General features: G+C 58.4%; 1 protein-coding gene across 3 annotated transcripts in view; it reads right to left on the reverse strand.

Annotated features, from left to right (window-relative positions):
• CNTFR (ciliary neurotrophic factor receptor) overlaps nt 1–20,183 on the reverse strand; it is a 40,047-nt gene that overhangs the window by 6,001 nt on the left and 13,863 nt on the right. For 2 of the 3 annotated variants that reach the window (XM_046665056.1, XM_046665055.1), the window contains exons 3-6: nt 12,115–12,199; nt 7,705–7,938; nt 1,024–1,141; nt 681–847 (exon numbers count right to left, since the gene is read on the reverse strand). In XM_046665056.1, the coding sequence (XP_046521012.1) occupies nt 681–847; nt 1,024–1,141; nt 7,705–7,938; nt 12,115–12,199 (604 nt within the window). Of the gene's footprint in view, nt 1–680; nt 848–1,023; nt 1,142–1,370; nt 1,591–7,704; nt 7,939–12,114; nt 12,200–20,183 lie in introns of those variants that run through there. The other variant, XM_046665054.1, reaches the window with a different exon arrangement.

The following is a 20,183-nucleotide window of genomic DNA, read 5'->3' on the forward strand; positions in this document are numbered from 1 at the left end:
GTCTGGCTGGGATGGGGCAGGGGCAGGCAGGGGGTCTGGCTGGGATGTAGCAGGGGCAGGCAGGGGCTCTGCTGGGATGTGGCAGGGGCAGGCAGAGGGTCTGGCTGGGATGTGGCAGGGGCAGGCAGGGGGTCTGGCTGGGATGGGGCAGGGGCAGGCAGAGGGTCTGGCTGGGATGGGGCAGGGGCAGGCAGAGGGTCTGGCTGGGATGTGGCAGGGGCAGGCAGGGGGTCTGGCTGGGATGGGGCAGGGGCAGGCAGAGGGTCTGGCTGGGAAGGGGGTGGGGGGAGGGCAGTATCTGTCCCAGTCCTGTCTCCTGTTCTGACACCTCATTCATCACAGGCCGTAAGGAAGCCATTAGCGTGGAGGGGTGGCGGCTGCAGCTGCACAAGGGTCTGGCCCAGCCTGCCCCCCTCCCCCTCCTGCATGCTCTGGGAGCCAGAGAGATGATGGGAAGAGCTGCTGGAGGGGTCTCTGGGCCCCTGCAGGTAAAGGACATTCACTTGCCTGTTTACAGGTACATACGTGCTATACATACATGTGCACAGGTACATACATGCCACATATACCTATGTACACATGTGAACGTCCTCACCAATGCTCATATCCTCTGGCACTCATCCACTTCCACCCTCACACTGGAATATGCAGCAGGCCGTCCTCCCCACCCCCCCACGCACCAATGGTGAACTCGTCGAAGGTGATGGCTGTGGCGTTGTGGCCCAGGGCATTGCTGACACTTATCGAGACCTTGTACTTGATGGTGGAGAACAGGTGCATGTAGCGGATGTGGCAGCGGTTCTTGAGGGCTGGGTCCTTCTCACAGACCATAATTTTGGAGCCATGCCTGGGGAAGGGTGAGGCCCAGGCACTGTTATCAACATCAAGGGTCAGGTGGGGCAGAGGCTGGGGGAAGGTTACATCCAAGGCTGGGCTAGGGTGTGGACTGAGAGCATGGTGGGGGGGGCCATGGGAGAGGTCAGAGGTCAGGGTTGGAACCCGGTCGCAGGCGAGTCTACTCACAGCACAGTCACATTGAAGGTGTTGGGGATGTAGGTGGGGGTGGGCAGGTGCCAGCTGCAGTAGAAGCCCTTGGGGTAAGTGTTGGAGCGGCAGCTGAGCACGGGCTCCCGCGGCGGCACTGGGAGTGAGGACAGCACAGTCAGGGCATTCTTGGAGCCCTCAGTCCCCTGCACTAGTGTGGGGACAGGTGGGCCCCAGAACCCCAGTTCTCCCCCTTCAACCCATCAGCAATGCCAGAGGTGGGGGGGGGGTGCTGTCAGCGAGGGTCTGAGGCTTCCCAGGCCACAGAGAGCCAGATGTTTAATTAAAGAAAAACAAGGGCTGTATGCAGAGGGAGTCCCCCCCACCTGCTCGGTGGAGGCGGGAATCGTGGGGAGCAGGGGCGGTGGGGCTCAGCTCATCAGTCACGGGATGGAGGCGATGTCCAGGGGTACTGGCCCCGCCCCACAGCTCCTGCCACACTGTGTCCATTCCCAGAGGAAGATTGTGCAGCCGAGGCTGAGGGGTTGCTGGGGTGATCATGGTGCACTCCCTCGAGAAGAGACATCCCAGGCGTCTCAGTGGCGACTGAGAAACACAAGGACAGGTCTGGTGGCTCCACAGGCACAACAGCACTGGGCAGCTGCTCACACGTGTGTCTGCATGTGTAGGTGTCTGTGTGCATGGGTGAGCATGTTACATGTGTGTCTGTGTGAGACACGAGTGAGTGACCTGTGATGGAACGTGGGCACAGATGGAGGAGTGTCTGTCTACATGCACAGCTCTCAGAGTGCGTGTCTATGGATGATGTGTGTGCGCACGTGCCTGTGGAGAGGAAGCTGCTGTTCCCTTGCTGTTCCCCTCCCCACAGCCCCATCCCCCAGCCTCTCCATCACAAACCTTTTAAGAAGCCCTTTACTTGGTCAGCAGCTGCCTTCACTCTGGAAAGGGGACGCCCAGAGGGATGGGGACCTGCCTGGGGTCACAGAGCAAGCCAGAGCTGGGCTAAACCCCAGGATGGGATACCCACTTACATAATCACACACACAGCAGGACTTGGGAAGTCCTTTCTGCTGTCTAACCACACTCTTTTTGCTGCTGTGAGCACTTAGCCCAGCTGTCCCATCCTCAGGCATTGGGTAAGGCGTGAGGACAGCCGGCTCAGGTTCCTGGAAGGAGGCAGCTTCTGTGATCCGACCCAGGCAAGGAATGTCCGTCCGTGGCTCCAGGGACACTGACACCTCCCTCCCGTGCCCTCCCCCCACCCCCTGCCTGACAGGTGGACAGGAAATGGGAGGGGGGCAGCTCAATAAGCCAGGGACGGCGAAGGGGAGTACATGTCTATGCTTGCCGAGTGGCCATGCTGACACATGGGGAGCTGTGGGCTTTCATCCACAGTGTGCACGTGATTCTGAGTGACGCTGTGATTGTGTGTGCATGTTCAGTATTCATGGAGCGGCAGAGGGGCCCGGGGCAGAACCCCCAGGGCACGATCTGGATTTGCAGCCGCTGAGATGAGGGAGTCAGAGAGGCATCAAGGAAACTTGAGTGTAGCAGGTGGAGTGGGTCGTGCTGTGAGCAGAGGCGGCCCCACACCCCAGGTCTGCAGGGGAGAGCCAGCGCCCAGCTGAGCCCCTACAAGGGGCAACCTGCCTTCTGCCCGCTGCTGTGTGCCTCCCCTGGGAAGCATTCCTGGCTCCGTGTCCATCCTGTGTCTGCTCCATGTTCATCCTGTGTGCCTTTCCCATCCCTTCCCTATCTGTCCAGGGGCGCAGAGGTGTGGGGGTGGGGTGGGGGGTGGCCAAGGACACACAGGAAGTGCCTTGTGGGGGCCTGTGGGCCAGGCCAGAGTTGGCAGCCACCCCAGGAGGAAAGGACATTCCGAGGTCGGCCCGAGAAGCCTCCACTCCCCCCTCCTGCCGCCACCCCCCCTCACCCCCAGCTTCAAAGGAGAAGGGCGCTGGGGGGGGGGCGGGACTGAAGCCTGCAGAGTCAGCTCCCTGCCGCCTGGGACCTGGGAGGGCAGAGCAGGCCATGGCACTGGGCTGCAGGTCCCCTCCCCCGGCCAGCCTCCCCACTACCACTCTCCTCCGTTCCCCTCTGCCTGTTCCCCCTCAGACCAGCCTCCCCCTCAACCAGTTCCCCACTCTGACTGGGCAGGTCATGGGGGGCCGGGGGGCCAGGCTGGGCTTTGTCTGTCATCTGGCTACTCCTGCCTGGCCCTGGGCCCTGAGCAGGGAAGGGCTTGGGTTTCCTGACAGGGACCAGGTTTCTCAGAGGGAAAAGGAGGAAAGAAAAACAAAGAAAAGGAAGAAAAGGAGTGACTTGCTGCAGCTGGAGCCCAGCTGAGGGGCCGGGTGGGCGGAGGTGGGGGTGCTGGGAGACCGAGCGCGAGGCTGTGGGACAGTGCGATCGGGCCGTTGTGAGCGTGCTGTGAGTTGGGGGAGAAGCTGTTTTTAAGAGACTGCAATTGTGAGGCTGTGTGTGTAACTCTGAGAGGCTTCGTGTGTGTGACAGACTTGGGGCCGCCGTGTGACTGTGCAATTGGCTGCGTGTGACTGGATGATGGGGTTTGTGTGTGACTCAGGGCGAGGCTGTGGGATTTCGAGATTGTCTGTACGTGTGAGGCCGTGTGGCTGAGGCGCACTGTGAGAACACGTGTAGACGCGCCATTGTGTCTGAAACCAGTGACAGCAAGATGACATACCTGAAACACTGTATCTGAAATGGAGCTTCAGCCTGAATGTATTTTCAAACTGTGGGTGTGGGAAGATGCCCAGAATTCCAAGTGTGTTTGCATGTATGAGCTGAACACCGTCTAAGAGCATGTTAGAGGCTGTGTGTAAGCAAAAGCTTGTACGCACACGTGTCATAATATCACACTCTGGGCAGACAGGCTAGCTCCTGGATGCCCAGGCAGCCTGAGTTGTCCCTTGTGGGGGCTCCTGAGATGCCCGAATGACTGCATCAGCCTGTGGCAGGGTGTCCCTGGGTCCCATGCGGGGCCGCGTGTGCGTGTGTATGCGTGCGTGTGCCCCCGCTGGCCCAGGGTTTGTTTGTTTTCCTCCTAATTGGCTTGTTTTTCCATGTCCAGCCCACCAAACCGCATGTTTTTCCTCTCATCTCGCCAGCCCGCCTGGGCTGGAGCCCCCGGCACGCACGAGGCCTGCCCGCCGGCCCAGAGAGGAGGAGGGCAGGCTGCCCACACCCCTGGCCAGGCCAGAGCAGGCCGGGTGGGGCAGGGTGACCCTTCCAGCTCCAGCCCTGCCCGGGCCCCACCCACACTCCTCCTCCTGCCTGGTATTCGGGGCCCATGGCCTGCCCCAACTTTATCTCATGACACTCCTCGGGGCACCCCATCTCCTGACTCCCAAATCCTCCTCCTGCCTCCCACCCGTCACTGCTCCACAGGCGGCATCTTCTTCAACCACAGGCTGCTCTTTCCTTCCCAGCAAACAGAGCTGAGGGGGAAGCAGTGCTGAACCAGGGGGTCTAGAGTTCCCATCCTGACCAATCAAAGATTTTAAAACTGGGCAAGGAACTGTCCGTTTAAAATTAGTCAATTAATCTCTGGTTTGTTTTAGCTTAAAATCAGAATGACAGTGAATCATCAGTGTCTAGTAAACAAGGCGGCTCCTAAAGGAACCCTGTGGTCCTGTTTCCTAATGTGGGGGGTCCTTCCCCCATCCTGGGGAGGGGGCTCCTTAGAGCTGCTTGTGAGCATCCACCAGAGGGCAGGCAGGTGGCTCAGGAGAAAGCAGTCAGGGATCTGCCTGGTTCCAGAGACTTTCAACAGAATATTTTTATGATCAGGTTCCCTTGGAAATAGAGACATGAAAATCTTCTATGTTTAGGATAAATATTAAATAATGTTTGGTTTGAAAGACCCACAAATCAGGGGTAACTCTGTCCTGTTCTCTGAGAGCTGGCGAGAAGGATAATTTGATATTGAGTGTTGCCAAACCCAGTCTCTTGTTACTAATATAAAGTGACTGAGACAATCATGATTAATGTCCCCTGTTCCTCTGGCCAGCTCTTTAGAAGGAAATAAGGCCATGAGAGATAAGTACCTCTACAGCGAATTCACGGCCAGCTCTCCTCTGACAGTCAGGGCCTGGGGAAGGGTCAGCACTGGATATGAAAGGTCTGGGCCCTGGTCACAGTGTCCTGTGGGTATGGACTACAGACATTACTTCCAGACGCAATTCCCCTCCAATGACCTCTCAAAAGATCAGGTCATCAGGATCACCAAGACCCAGCCATCACAGCCAGTCCTGTCCATCCTGAGGGCTTCTGGGACTCAAACTGAGAAGACAGGAGTGTGGGTGACTTGTACCAAGTTGGCCTCATTCTTCTTCCATGGCACTCAGTGGATGGCCTCTCTCCCCGTGTGAGGGCCCAGGGCTTGGCTCCACTCCTGATGGACCCTGTGGTGGCCCAGGAAGGACTCCAGTAGGCTGGTCCTGCATTTCTCAAGCTGGCCGACAGGGGGGCACTCCACCCGTGGCTAGCAACTAAGACGTTTGGTAATAGCACCATCTCTCCAGTTTAAACACACAAAAGGCTCTTCTGTGGGGACAGAATATCCCCACCAAAAAATATTTTCACTTTTCCCCTATCCCTGCCGGTGGGTCAGTGTTTTTGTGGAGGACCCTGAGCAACCCTTCAGCCTAACATTTCCCAAGGCGGTCACAGATCTCCTGACGATGGGGAAAAGGCCAGCTCCCGGGTCCCTCAGGTGTGTCCTCCCTTCAGTAGCTCCTAGGGAGTAAAGGAACCATCTTCGGACAGTGGGGTGCATGACTCAAATGGGGTGAGGCCAGAGAAGCTTGAATCTTTGGCTCAAGGAGAAAAGAAATGGAACTGTCTTCAGAGTGTTTATTCTGTTGGTGGGTGCCTCTAGCTGAGGTCTGGGTGCCTGCCCAGCTGACCCACAGCAACACTGATAACCTCATCATTCAGACTCTTCCAGAATCACACTCCCCTGTTCTTCCCTCTACGTTCCTGCTGGCTCCTTCTTATGGCTCATTTCTCTCCATCAACCCCTTACACAGTGATGGTCCTCAGGGCTCAGTGCTGGGTCCTCGTCTCTCCTCATCTCACAATCCCTCCCTTGGCCATTGCACCCCCTCACATGGCCTTGATGCTGACAAACCCCCAAACTCCCATTGCCAGCACAGGCCTCTCCCTGAGTCCCAGGCCCTCAGATCACTGGCTACAAGCCATCAACCCTCGGTTGTCCCCCGAGGACCACAACCCAACATGTCCTGGCAGATGTTTGTGGTGCCGCAGGTCCTTTGCGGTACCCGCTGCCGCTTTGGCAGTTATTTGCCTAAGAGCTTTCTGTGGCCACCAAAGCCTGCACCGCCTGCGAGGCATCGGGCCAAAAGTGCTGGGGAATAAACCATCCCCACCCCCAACCCAGAAGACTGCAACCAAGGGTGGGCGGGAGTCAGTGGACCAGCGCCTGAGCTCCTCAGGCAGGAGAACCCCCAGGTGCACATTCTGCCTGGGCTCCCAGGGTTCCCCCAGTGGGTTAAGCGCCAGATGCCCAGAGGCAACAGCTGCAGAACTCCCCTTATTGGCTAACTTCCTTTTTCTGGATAACTTCCTTTTTCTGTCTCTTTCCCATCCCCTTATGGTGTTCCCATCACCTGCCAAATAAACTACTTGCATACAAATTCTCATCTCAGGATCTGATTCTAGGGAAACCCAAATGGAACACACTATCTTCTCCTCCCACAGGAACACACTCTCCTCTCCTCCAGGCCCCCCCGCCTGGCTCTGCTGCGGTGACAGGAACCGCCAGCCCTCTTGACTCCTCCTGCTCTCTGCTCTCCTGTGTTCCCTGCCTCCAATCCATCACCAGCTCCTGGAGGTCCAACCGCCCCCTCTCAACTTCTCCAACTCTGTGCCTTGGTTCCCGGTCTCCATCATTTCTCCTGCATCCCACCAACAGTCTCCTTCCTGTCCTGGCTTTGCCCCGTCCACCCTGCATCTCCTCACCGTAGTGAGAGGGATCTTTTAAGAACATGACCCTAATCATGATCTGCCCTATCCTCTCCTTTAGCTCCCTTCCCCTCTTTACACGAGCCCAAGTGGCCTTTTCATGTCCTCCCAGCCTCTGAGGCCTGCAGTCACACTCAGCTCTCTGCCAGAAATGACTTTTTCAATGTGTCTTCCAAATCCTTCAAGTCTTCATGTGCCTCCCACTCCATGCAGCCTTCCTTCTTCCCTGGGGCCTCCCAGAGTGCCCATTCCCACATCCACATAACCGGATATCCCACTTTCATCCCTAAGGCCCTCAGGGCCAGGCCCCGTGGGAGCACACAGCGGAGTGGGGCCACTGCAGCTCGGAGCTGTGGCCTGAGGATTCCTCCACACCAGGCCCCAGATGGGCCACGCCCTGTCAGCCGTCCTCTGCCTATCTTGTCACAGGGAACAGGATTTCAGGATCTCAAAGACCTTGGGTGGGGAGTGGGATACATGTACCAAACGCCCAGGGGTCCGGACTCAGTGGGCACGACTGGGCTCAGAGGTCAGAAGAGCAGGCAAGGATAGGATCAGAGAGCAAGGGTCAGGGTGCTGCAGCCCTTCGCCCGCCCCAACAGGAAGGGGACCTAATCTGGGCCAAGGGTCTGAGCCTCACTGACAACCCCCTTGAGTGGGGAGGTCGGATGAAGGGATGGGAGCAACACTTACAGCCCACATGTAGGAGGACTTGGTGGCGCAGGTGCCAGGAGTCACGGTGAAAGCAGGCGTAGAGGCCGCTGTGGCCCAGTTCCAGGCCACGGAGCACGAGCTGAGAGCCGTTGAGCAGGTCAGGGGCCAGGTCAGTCCCATTCACCCGCCACGTCACAGCTGCGTCCCAGTTTGCTGTCCCACACGGCAGGGTCACATCTGAGCCCAGACGCTCGTACTGCACATGGGGTGCCTCTGTGGGGGTGGGGTGGGCACAGGGCAAAAGTTACGGGTCACAACTCTGTCCAGCACCTCCCAGGTGAATGTGCAGGAATGACAGCCTGTGAATGTCACACGTGAGGCGTCCAGGCTGAGAGTCTCCGTGTCTGACAGTGTGCATCTTGGGGAGATAAGGAGTGTGCAAAATTTCTCTGTGGCTGTGTACATGTACAGGTATGTGAGAGTCTCCAGTCTGTATGTGTGTGCATGTCTGGGGACTGTGTGTGTGAGAGTTTGTGCAGAGTGCTGGGAGCGGTTAGAGCTGGGTGAAAACCCAGTTCACCTCCAACCCCTAGGTCCTTTAAAGTTTTCCTGACCTCTATGACCCTAACCTCTTGCCCCCAACCCCCCAACAGGCCGGGCCCCAATCACTGATAGCTGCTCCCCAGGCAAGCTGGAGCTGAGGGGCTCCACTTCTGGACCCATTCTCTGTCTCTCCCCAACTCCTTCTATTCTCCATCCTTGTCTTTTTCTGTCCTTCCTGGCTCCATCTCCCCAGCTCGGGCCCCCTGACAAGCCCCCCTCCCCCAGCCACCCAGGGCTTGGGCAGCAGCAGGAGAAGGGAGAACGGGCAGGGTCGAGGATGGGAGCCCTGGGGACCTCCTGGCAGCTGTCAACTTCTTGAGGCAGGAACTGCTTGGGGTGGGGGTGGGGAGTGCTGGGACCCAGGGAGCTCTCTGACCATTCCTCTCCTGCTCCCAGGAGGGGCCTGTCAGAGCCAAAAGCGAACCCCAGCCCTGGCCTCGGCAACCCAGGCATGATGGACTGAGCCCAGGAGACCGGAGTGGAAGGGCGGGAAGGAGCACCTGTCGGGAGGCAGCACTAGATGCGGGAGGCGAGTGGAACAGAGAGAGTCCTAGATGCCAACTACAGAGGACAGCAGAGCAGCAGGCATGCAGAGCCGGGAGATGCCGTCTCCTTGCCTCATCCTGCCCCCTAAGCCCGTGAGGACAGACGCCTCCCTGGTCCAGGGATCTGTGGAGTGAGGTGGGAGGGAAGGAGCAAGGGGGGCGGGGGCAGCAGTGGGGGGGCTGTGGGATCCCTCGTTAACACTCCCTCACATCTCCCGTCCAGAGAGCCACCCCGCTGAGGTGGGGGATTTTCAGAGGCAATTCCTGTTAACGAGCCAATTAAGTTGGGCCAGTGGCCTCTTAATTAGACTTGTTAACACCCTCAGGCCTGCAGGGGGTAGGGAGCCCCCTATGCCGCCCGCCCTCCTTCCCTCCATTTTCCCTCTGTCTCAGCACCCTCCCCAGTACTGCTTTTCTCTGCATGGGAACAGCTGTCCCTGTTTGCTGCCTCTGTCACCCTCCCTGCGCTGGGGTCTCTCCCCGGCCGCCTGTCTCTGTCTTGCCCCTCTCTGAGCCTCTCTGTCCCTGTCCGAGGAGAGGGAAGCAGGAAACCTGGCCAGCCCTGACCACTCATCTGTGGGGCCGGGGACCAGCCGAGCCGAGGATGAACGGGCGGAAGGGCGGCGGCTGGGGGCCTTGGAGGCCACAGCTGTGAGGCTGGACCAGAGACTGAATGGGGGCCTCCCCCTGACCAGAGGCCCAGTGTCCAAGGTTCAAGCCATAGAGCCCCCCCAATCCATGAGCCCTAGCCATTGAGCCCCCCTCCAGCCTCCCTTCCAAAAACCTGGAGCTTCCAGGAAACATGCCAAGCCCCTCTGCCTGCACCCCCCCCACCCCCACCCCCAGCAGAGACTCTGCATCCAGCTGCCTGAGGAGAAGGCTGAAAACTGACCGTTGGGGAGGGGGTGTGGCCATCATGGTCCCAGCGGCAACACATCGACACTGACCAACAGCAGCTCAGAACGTACTCGGACCCAAGATGGTCCTTTAAGATGCGTGGCAGGTCCCACCACAAGACAAGGAAACAGCCGCCCAACAGCAGAAGAAACACAGTGGTGGCGGATTACACTTCCCCACGACACCTTGTCTGCCTCACAAAGGAAATGGAAACAACCCGACAACAGTGACAAACCAACGATGCGAGGGCAGGGCAGGCGTGAAAAAATGACGACACAATGACAGAAGACAACCACAGGCCACAACGCAGAGGCGGCGGGGGCAACATGACATGACAATCACAGTGTCACAACTGCTACACTAACACAACAATGGTAATACACACAGCCATGCAACAGCTCCAAAGATGGCAATGATTTAATCCTTTGTCTCTGGACAGCTCTCCTCCCGCCCCGTGGGTGCCCCTACTGATGTGCTGTCCATTTCAGAAATTAAATCAAGCAGCAGGGGGAGGATGGGGTTCTTGGCCCTGACACGGTGACAAATGCGCTGAAGGAATCAGCTGTGAAAAGGTTGTTAGAAGCCAGGATGAGAGACAGAGACAGGATGAGGTCATGGACATGGAGAACGCAGAGGGACAGAGCCGATGGCTCCCTCACACCTGCGCACACGGGCTCACATGGGGACCACATACCGGAAGCAGTCCTCCCAGGCGTCCCAAGCAACTTCACATCACCAGACACAGAGGACGAGGACAGTCACCACAAAGAACAAGCACACTCAGGACAACCGTCCACAAGGTCACAGCCACACAAGGACACTGTCCCACTTCAGGGATGGTAACACTTGATACAAGATCACGTGCATGCACGGGAAGGGCATTGCCACCCAGAGGCAGTTACAGGTTGGGACATGGTCTCACACTCAGGGAGACTTACACACGGGGACACAGTCTCACACTTAGGGAGACAGTTACACAAGGAGACACAAACACAGAAAGAGACAGAAACAATCACACTCACTGGTGGGGTACAGTTTCAACCACAAGGAAGCAGCCCCACAAAGGGCATGGTCACACACAGACAATGTCACACATGGGGCACAGCCCACAAGGATACAACCACACAGAGAAACGCTCTCCAACAGGGACATGGTCACACCCACACAAGACCACAGCCTAACGCACAAGGACAGTCTGACACACACTCTCAGAGATATGGCCTTATGCCAAGGCCTTGGTCACATGTGGCTCTGCCTCTACACACAGGGGAAGGGCCAGGCCAATGGGGGTGACCACTGGGAGGCCCGGGCAGGTGGGGTCAGCACAGGAGCCCAGGGCAGGCTGACTGCAGGCGAGGTCAATAAGCTGGCCTGGTGTTCCCTTCCGTCCACCCCTTCCCCCCTGAGGAGAGGCCAGTGAGGGTCAGGCTCTCCAGGTCCCAGTATTGGCCTCACAAGGAAGAGGCCACAGGAGCCTCAACCCCCTGCCCTCCTGAACCTACAGCCTGAGGGTGGCAGAACTTAACCATCAAGGTCTGCTCTGTGCCTGGGCCCCTGAGATGTCCCCACCCTCTCAGCCTCTACCCAACCCAGCTGAGGTCAGGTGCAGGATCCATCAAAGGGGGAGCTCCCCACACTCAGAGCCTGTGGGAGAGCTTTTGAGGTCAGACCTCGTCCTGATGTAGCCATGTGAGGTGCTGCCTCAACAGCAGTAGAAAGGCTGGTGGTGGACTTAAGAGGGCACCCGTTTCCCAGCAGAGGTGAGCTCATTGGCCTGTGGGCTGCAGGGAGCACTCAGCCCTCATGGGACAAGCGGTCGTGGAGGGCAGGAGGCTGCCAAGGCCCAGCCTGAGCAATCCCTGCCTCCTCCAGCCACTCCGGCTGCCAGACCTCGCCCCTGCCTCAGTGTGCCAGCCCTCTCCTACTGCTCACCCTGCCTGGCCCCACACCTTGTTCCCAGTCTACCGTCTCTGTCCCCATCTTCCCTCTAGGATGAGGGGAAGTAGTCTTGCCCACTGTCTCTCTCAGTGCCCCTCACAAACCCCCACGAGCCCCCAGAGGACACCATTTCACCAGATACTGTCCAAGGGCCCTGCCCTAGCCATCCCCAACTCCCATCCCACCTGCCTGTACCCTACATCCACCCTAGTGGGCAGAGGAACAGATATCTCAGGCCAGAGATACCATCACCATGAGACCACCTAGGAGTGACTGGAGGACTGTGTCTATGAGACTTCAGTGGGTCACCTTGCATATCAGTGTCATATGACTCACGTCCCTCATGCGATGATGCCAGCATGTGCCACTGTGTGGCTCTTGGGTGGGTACATACAGCTGTGCCAAGGAGGGTTCATTCTCAGCTCTAGGAGGGGGTCGGCAGGGAGCCCCCCAACCCAGCACTTACCCTGCGGACTGTGTCTCTGGGTATACACGACAGCAGCAGCGGCAGCAAGCACAGCACAACAGGCCCAAGGGACAGGAGCGGCCATCTGTTGGGAGAAACGGGTGGCAGGAGAAGGGGCAGCATCAGCCCAGGCAGGAACTTCCTGGCGAGCCCCCCCTGCTCTCAGGCAGGACTGGGAAATCCCAGCCCTACAGCCAGGGCACCCTGAGACAAATGCCCTTCTTAATGGGGCTCAGGATCCTCTTTCAAGCAACAGAAAGCAACATTTTGGGCAACCGTAGGTAAAGGTTTGCTAAGACGGTAGAAGGCAACCTACAGTGGTTTGCTGTTCGATAAGGCTGCTGGCTGCAGGATGCAGTCCGCCACGGATGAGTTATAGAACATTGGTAATGCCAGGGCCATTCTTCTAAAAAATAATAACTTCACTGGTGAGGTTGGCTAATTAGCTACAAACATCACAAACTGAAAGGGTAATGTTTTAACTTAATTGGACGTCCGTGCTTCTCCAAATTGCCTTGAATGGAAAGCCCCCCCGCCGTGTTCCTGGGGAGAAAGCCCAAAACCTGGATGCTCAGGAGCCCCTCAGATCTGCACTCCCCTCCCGGTGGGCCTTGCCACTGGGTTGTGGGAAGTTCAGAACCACATGGAGCAGGACAGGGGTATGTTGTGACCGAGGTCAGATGTGGTTCTTGCTTCAGTGTACACCAATAACCAAGAGAAGAAGGAGGGAGTTTCACAAAGAGGTCCTCGTCAGGGGTCCCAGCCCATACATTGCCCCAGCCATATGGGGGCCCTAGCCCAGCAGATGGGCATCACTGTCTATTCGCACCCATGCGGGTAGACAAAGCACACTCAGGATGTGTCCCCAGGAGCCAGGATGGATCCAGTGGCCCCCTCTCCCTGTTATCCTGCTTCCTGGGATGGGTCCAGCTGCCTCCTATTCTCCCCCAGCACACGCTTACACCTGAGGGCAGAGAAATAACTATTTCCTGCTGAAAAGGCTCCAAATCTGACCCTCTCACCCCAGTCTGAGAGAGGGGGACTGTCAACCAACAGAAGCAGAGGCCCAGAGACAGATATGGCCAGACTCTCAACCAGGGCCACCATCAGAGATGACACTGGCCAGACACTGCCCAAAACAACCAGACAGAACCCCAAAGAAACAGCTCCGAACACGGTGGAGATATCCTGGAGAGACTGTGAGGCACAATCAAACAAAGCGAGAGAAACAGGTAGACATAACCAGATAACCAGCCAGAGACCTGGTCAGAGAACAGCCAACACACAACCAAAGGACCCGCCAGAAACCTGTAAAAGACTAGGCCAGATGCAAGCAGACATATCACCAGAAAGAGCATGAAGCACAGGCAGAGAAACCATTAGTGACATAGCCAGAGAGCTGGAGACACTGTCAGAAACCATGCCAGAGAAACTGCCTGACGCACAGGCAGAGAAATACCAGAGAAACTGATAGACACAAACAGGCGCACACCCAGAAAAACAGCTAGAGAGAGCCAGAGACACAGCCAGATGCTCAGTCAGGAAGTATCTACACCACTGAAAACACTGCCAGGGACACTCAGACACACAGTCGGACATGCTGCCAGACACAGCCAGAGACACTGTCAGAAACACTGCCAGAGAAACAGCCAGAGACACTGCAGACAGAGCTACAGCAGGGGGAGACAAATGCGGGGGTCAGCCTGTAGCAGCGGGAGGTGGGGGGGGGGGGGGGGAGTTGGAGAGAATCTGACTTCCAGGGGCTCCTCTATGGGAGAGGGCGCCTGCCTGACTGTTGCTGTGCTCGCCTCTCGCCAGGCAAGCCCCTCATCTGCACCTGGCTTTCCTCCAGCCACAGCCGCAGGTGCTGCGACTGCCCCTCCCTGGCACAGCTCCTCTCCAGGCCCCATGCGGCTGTGGCTACCCCTCCCACGTCAGTGACTCCTGGGGCCTTAGCTACCACTTGGCCTGGCTCCTGACCCTCAGCCACGCCCCCTTCGTCAGCTACTTCTCAGGCCTAGGAGGTTACAACAATGGCTAAAGGCACAGGCAGCAGGCGGTGGGGCCCCGAAAGGAACCCGGGGCTGTCTGAATTCAGAGCTGGTGCTGGGGAGAGCGACAAGAGGCTGGACGCCTACCTGGTTCCCCATCTCAACCTTGCAGGTAGCCCACAGGCTCTCCCCCTCCATCTCTGCCATCTGCCCATGCCTTTCTCCTCACAGCCAGGAAGATACGCCGCCTTAGTGCCAGGCCCAGTGCCCACCACGTGGGAGCAGGAACCAGGGCAGGGGGAGGCAGATGGGCAGGCAGAGTAGACGGAGCTTAGACCACAGGACGGCAGAAGAGGGAGAGAGTGGCCTTCTGCTCCCAGCTCCTTCCTGGTCCCTGTTGGGGAGTGAGGACAAGGAGACAGCCTGGCATGGGTGTACACGGGTATAAGCAAACACACACACACACACTCTTGGGCCCCTGCTGGGGGAGGGGTGGCTTCCTCATCAAAGTCGCCTCCATCAGCCCGATGAGTTACTGTAAGGGCCGGGCCCTGGGCCAACGGGGCTGCAGCCATGGGAGACGGGCGCTGCTGAGAGCAAGTGCTGCAGAGAGTGGGGGATGGGGTACCAAGACAGACACTGCATGGCTCACGGCACCCAGCAAAGAGAGAGACCCCAGGAGTGGGGAACAGGCAAGGGAGGGAGGGGAAGCCATAAGCAGAGACCCAGAGGGACGAGAAGAGACTCAGAAATGGGGGAAATGGAAGAGTCGCAGGAAGGGAGCTGGGGAGCACAGGAGATGGGCAGAGGTTCAATGGTAGAAGGAGAGACAGACCCAGAGAGAACAACAGACACACTGGCAGGGTCTCGTGCCCACCCCAGAGCGTCTCTCTAAGCCCACTCATCTCCTCCAGTGCGAGGGGAGGACAGTGTCGGTGGAGCAGCACTCGCCAATGATCTGAGACAAGAGCAGGGCCTTCCTGGGGGCTGTGGGACTTCTGCCTGCACAGCCAGGAGCACTGGGAATAAGGGTGGACTAAAACCCCACCCACTGCTGTCCCTGCAGATCCAGAAAGCCCCAGGCCAATTTCACTTCCCTCTTCCCTCACTGTCCCAGCTGGGCCTGTTCCCAGGTAGGGAAGCTAAGGCCAGAGGCATGCAGGCTCCACTTCCGCCTGGCCCTAGCTCACCTCAGGCCACCCATCCCAGGGCAAAGAGCATCTTCCCCAGGAATTTTCCGAATCCACACCCCATGGCTCTTGAATAGATCTGGAGCATAAATCCCATAAAGCCCCAGAGAAAGGCTATGCAAACTGGCCCAGGCTCCCTGTAGACCCTCCAGGGGCCAACCTGGCCTCCAACCCCGGGCCCAGAATGAGGGAACAGAGGGCACCCCACCAGCAAGAAAACAGCACAGCACCCAGCAGCCCAAACCCCTTCAGCACAAGCAGCCCAGCATCTCTCCTGACACAGAGCCCCACAACACATACAGAGTGACACGTCAAGAGACAAATCTGGGGCCCTCAACCTACTGTCACTGTCCCACTGGGACACGGAGACACCATTACACAGTGACAACGCCCAGTGAAAATGACAACAGTTGCACAGCTGACAATGACATACGGGGTGTTGACAGTCACTACAGTAACAATGATGTAGTGAGTGACAGTCACATACAATGACACCAACAGGCAATGACACCTGTTGACACTGACACACTCACAGTGACAGTAACCTCAGAATTGAAGAGGCAATGAGACCGACAGTCAGAGAAAGTAACACTGATGGTGACATCCACGGTGACACAGAGATGTTGACGGTCAAACTCAGTAACATGGACTGTCACAGAACGACACCAGTCCACAGTAACACTGGCACCATGGAGGTTGAGAGTCACCAGCAATGACACCGACAGACACAGTGACAGACTCCAGATCAGGGACCTCAAAGACCCCATTTCTGAGTCTGGTTTAGGATCCAGGGCCCAAGACCCCTCTGGCCAGCCCCAGCAAGGTCCCAAGTGGCCTGCGCCCCCTCCCTCACCCCTCCCCAGCTGACGACAGAACCTGAGGGAGGGCAGGTGTGAGTTCTGGAGAGCCCCTATTCATCCCTGCAGAAGGAGAAGGTGGTTTAGGTGACACAAGCCCAACCCTGAGGAACCCCTGCCACATGCAGGGTGGGGGGGTTCTGAGCGCCACTGACTGGGGCCCAGCCCTAAGTGTCCGTGGTGATGGGCAGCAGCGTGCTCTGAGCTTTAGGGTGTTGGCTGGTGTGGGTACACTGAGGGTCAGGAAGGCTCAATCGAGCCTGACCATGAATGAGTGGGCAGGCCCCATGTAGTGCCTCCGAAAACTGAAATCCAAGGAAAGTGACTGGCCTGGACTCCCCTCATGGCTCGGGATGAGGTCAGGAACATTCATCTGATGGAGGCATCTGACCAGTGCAGGGCTAGAGTGACATCGCCATGGCTTCCAGTCCCCCTCAGAATCCCTCAATGTGCAGGACAAGCACTCTTGGTTCTGGGGACCGTCCCTTCCCCTCTCCCCACAGCGGCCCTGGAGGACCCATCCTGGGAACAAGACAAGAACACAGGACAGGACACGCATGGACTAACACAGAACAGGACACGCATGCAAAGGCCTGGGGAACACAGAGGCCTCAGACCTGCAGAGGGTTAGGGTGGAGCGAGAAAAAACACCTACCCTTGGAGATGGAGAGAGAAAATGAGAGACAGCAGGGGCAGGGCCAGGGACAAGGACGTAGTGGGCAGGGAGGAACAGCCCTGGCCGAGGGGGAGCCTGGGAGAGATAGTCAGGGCGGGCGGGAAGCTCCAGGAGGGGGAGGAGGGGCTGAGGCCGGGAGGCCCCCAGATCCCACCAGGCCTAGGCAGCCTGGACAGCGTGGGCGGTGGGGGCGGGGGCAGAGGCCTGAGCGGTCCAGAGGCTGGGGGGGCAGGCTGAGGAGGGAGGCCTGGCCCCTGGCAGCTGGCCCGGCAGGCCCCCCACCGGCGAGGGGGCGGGCCCGGGTCAGAGGCCAGCTCCTGGGCTGGGGCCGGCTGGCCATGGAGCAGACTCCCACTCCCTGTGGCGTCTCTCCCTCCTGTCTCTGAGTCTCTTGTCTCTGTTCTTTCTCCTCTCTCTCTGAATCCACACCTGGCCCTCCTCTCAGCCCTTGGTGCCCCCACCCCAAGTGGCATAGGAGCCAGAAGCCATGCCCAAGTTCAGGATTTGAGCCTTATCTCCTCCTACGCTACCACATCCCCACCCACTCCAGGGACAAGCCCCAGTGCTCAGGGGAAAGGACCCCACCCAAACATGGGGCCCCTCCTCCCCCAATAGAAGGGGCAGGAGAAGCTGAGCACCAGTGGGAGGGGGGCCAGGAGGGAGGCAGAGAGAGCGGTCCCCCAGCTCCAGCGCTGGCGTAGGTTGTGGAAAAGGAGGCGGCCCAATGTGAGAGAGTTGGGGGGGTGGGTATCCGCACCTGCTGTTGTGACCTACACAGCCGGAGATGGGGGCCTGGGGGGGACAAGATTCCGATGGATTTTGGCAGCAGCCTGGACTCGGAGTGCGCAAACCCCCCACCCCCAGCCTCTTGCACTGTGGGGACCCTGAGATCAGCATGTGCGTGCCCTGCTGCACGTGTGTGCGGGCGTGTTGTGGGGGGAAGGCCCACATGATGGGCCTGGCCGGGCAGCTGCGAGGTGTCTGAGGAGGTGAGAATCTGAACCCCACTAGCCCGTGCCCACATGGGAGCCCCACTCAGGGCCCTGCATGCTGCCTGCTGTCCTGGGCACAGGCTTGTCTACGCACATACATGCAGACCTGTGCTTAGGCAGCCCTCTAGGTGCAAAAGGTCTGGGCTTTCTCCCTCAAAAGTCATCTGGTCCAATCCCCTGCCTCTCAAATGGGGAGCAGGAAGGAGCAGGTAAGTCCAAATCCTCCCTTTAGGCACATGGGCTCTGGACAGCTTCACAGAACCTGAGGCACAAGTGCCAAACCCCTACCCCCGAACCCCAGTCCAGAGTCCCTTCAGGCTTCTAGAAGAATCAGGAGGACCCCTCCACCCAGAAAAGGCCCACACACCAGTCAGGTTAAGTCTGCAGGGAGCGGGGCTGCCCCTCCTGGAAGGACAGAACGCTGCAGTGGAAGGTTAGACAGCTGGAAGAACTCCACGAAAGGGGGGACAGAGCAGCAGGGTCGGAGCCGACGGGGGAGAGGGCTCGCAGATGAGGCCAGGGCAGGAGGGAGGCTGCAGGGCCCTCCATGGGGACCGAGGATGGACAGAATAGCTTTCCAGACGTGGGGGCCAGGAGAAAGACCTATTTGCCTCAGCATCTCCCACTACACCCCACCTCTGGCCCCATCACTGCTACGGTGCAGACACACCCTCAAATACACACAGAGAGGCCTATGCTTGCAAGCTTGTATACACACACACACAGGGTGGGGGGCGGGGGCAACAGTGCCTGTGAAGCATGGTCTGTAAGAAAAGGAACTGAAGACGGTCTTTCTGTCAGAGCAGAGTTGAGTGGGGGGAACAGGAACTTCAACTGTCTTGGTGCAACAGTGTCCTCTTCTCCCTGCACCCCTAATGTGCACACACACGGCACACACCACTTCTGAGGAAGCTGCCGGTCTGCTGGGCAAAGCAAGCCATCCTTCCTCCCCTTCTCCCCTCCGCACAGTGGGGAAGCCAGCGCAATCTGTTCCTGATGGGTAAACACAGGCATGAGTACATGCACACATGCTCACACACACACACCAGCAATTCAGGGTCACCCAGCACCCAGGGCTCATTTCACCCAAGACACAGCACACACTTGGGTTCTCACTACCAGCCAGCAGGGCTTGCCAAAGCCCCCAGCTCCACATATGCACAGCCAGAGCTCAACAGACACACCCAGGTGGCCTCTCGCAGACAGTGGCACACAGAGTCTGCCATCGCGGCCACACATCACTGTCTCCCATGTGGACACCGCTGCCTCGGCCTTGCACACACTGGTGTACGTGCACACACGCATTACGGTCACACAAGCAGACTCTCACATGCACTCACTCAAAAAGTCACGATCTCACATATGGATACCATCACACACTCGGAACAGTCCATCTTCCACACAGACACCCTTGCACCTCCGCAAACTCAGAGCCCCGCGGTCACCCTCCGCCTCTCACATCCCCACACCTGGCGGTGGGAACACACAGATGCACACTCAGAATAGTCACTCTATGCTGGGACTTTGGGTTGGGGTTGAGGGGCTGCACTTGGTGGGAGTGGGTGTAGCTCAGAGTGGCCTAAGGCAGGAAAGAGAAGGGAAGGAGGAACTTTTTGGTCCCTAAAAATCCGAGGAAATAGACGATTATTCCCTTGGCAGTTCCTTCGTCCCCTAAACCCACTTTCACCAGCATTTGGGAATGAGGGGAGATCCAGGCCAGACAGGAAGAGTGAGGAAGCCCCTGGATGAAGAGATGGTGGCACTGGTAGCAGCAGGAGCCGGAAAACCCTAGAAACCAGCCCACCCCCCGGGCCCCTTCTGCCTGCCCCCCCCCCCCAGGATGGTGAACAGCAGCAGCCCTCAGCTTAGCTCCCTGCTGTGTGATCCCAGGCCTCTTCAAAACCTCTCTGTGTCTAAAGGGCACCAGCATGTCAGCCCTAGCTGCAGGAGGAGCAGGAAGGGGAAGGAGATGGGGCCTCGCCCTCAATCCCCAGCCCCTGCCAAAGCCCTGTCATCACCATCAGGCCCAAAGAGAGATGGGGACAGCACTGGCCAAGCTGGCGCTCCCCTAACTAACCACTGAGGACAAGAATCCTAAAGTGTCCTTGGGCCCTGCAGCCCCGTCCCCATCACGAGAGAGGGACGCTGTGTCGCTGTCCAGGCAGAACGGAATCCAGGCTGTGCTGGCCAGGCCCCAACCCAGGAACAATTGGCAATGCTGTTGACATCCTCACCACTTGCCACTCCAGGTGTAGCTTGGGCCCTGGTGCCCGCTCCTGAAGGCAGCCTGACAAGGGCTCCATGGAAGCCAGGCAGGGCAGTCCCAGAGAGCCAGGCGGGGGGGGGGGGGGGGGGGGGGGGGG

Source organism: Equus quagga, chromosome 6 (genome assembly GCF_021613505.1).
Source record: "Equus quagga isolate Etosha38 chromosome 6, UCLA_HA_Equagga_1.0, whole genome shotgun sequence".
Taxonomy (NCBI): domain Eukaryota; kingdom Metazoa; phylum Chordata; class Mammalia; order Perissodactyla; family Equidae; genus Equus; species Equus quagga.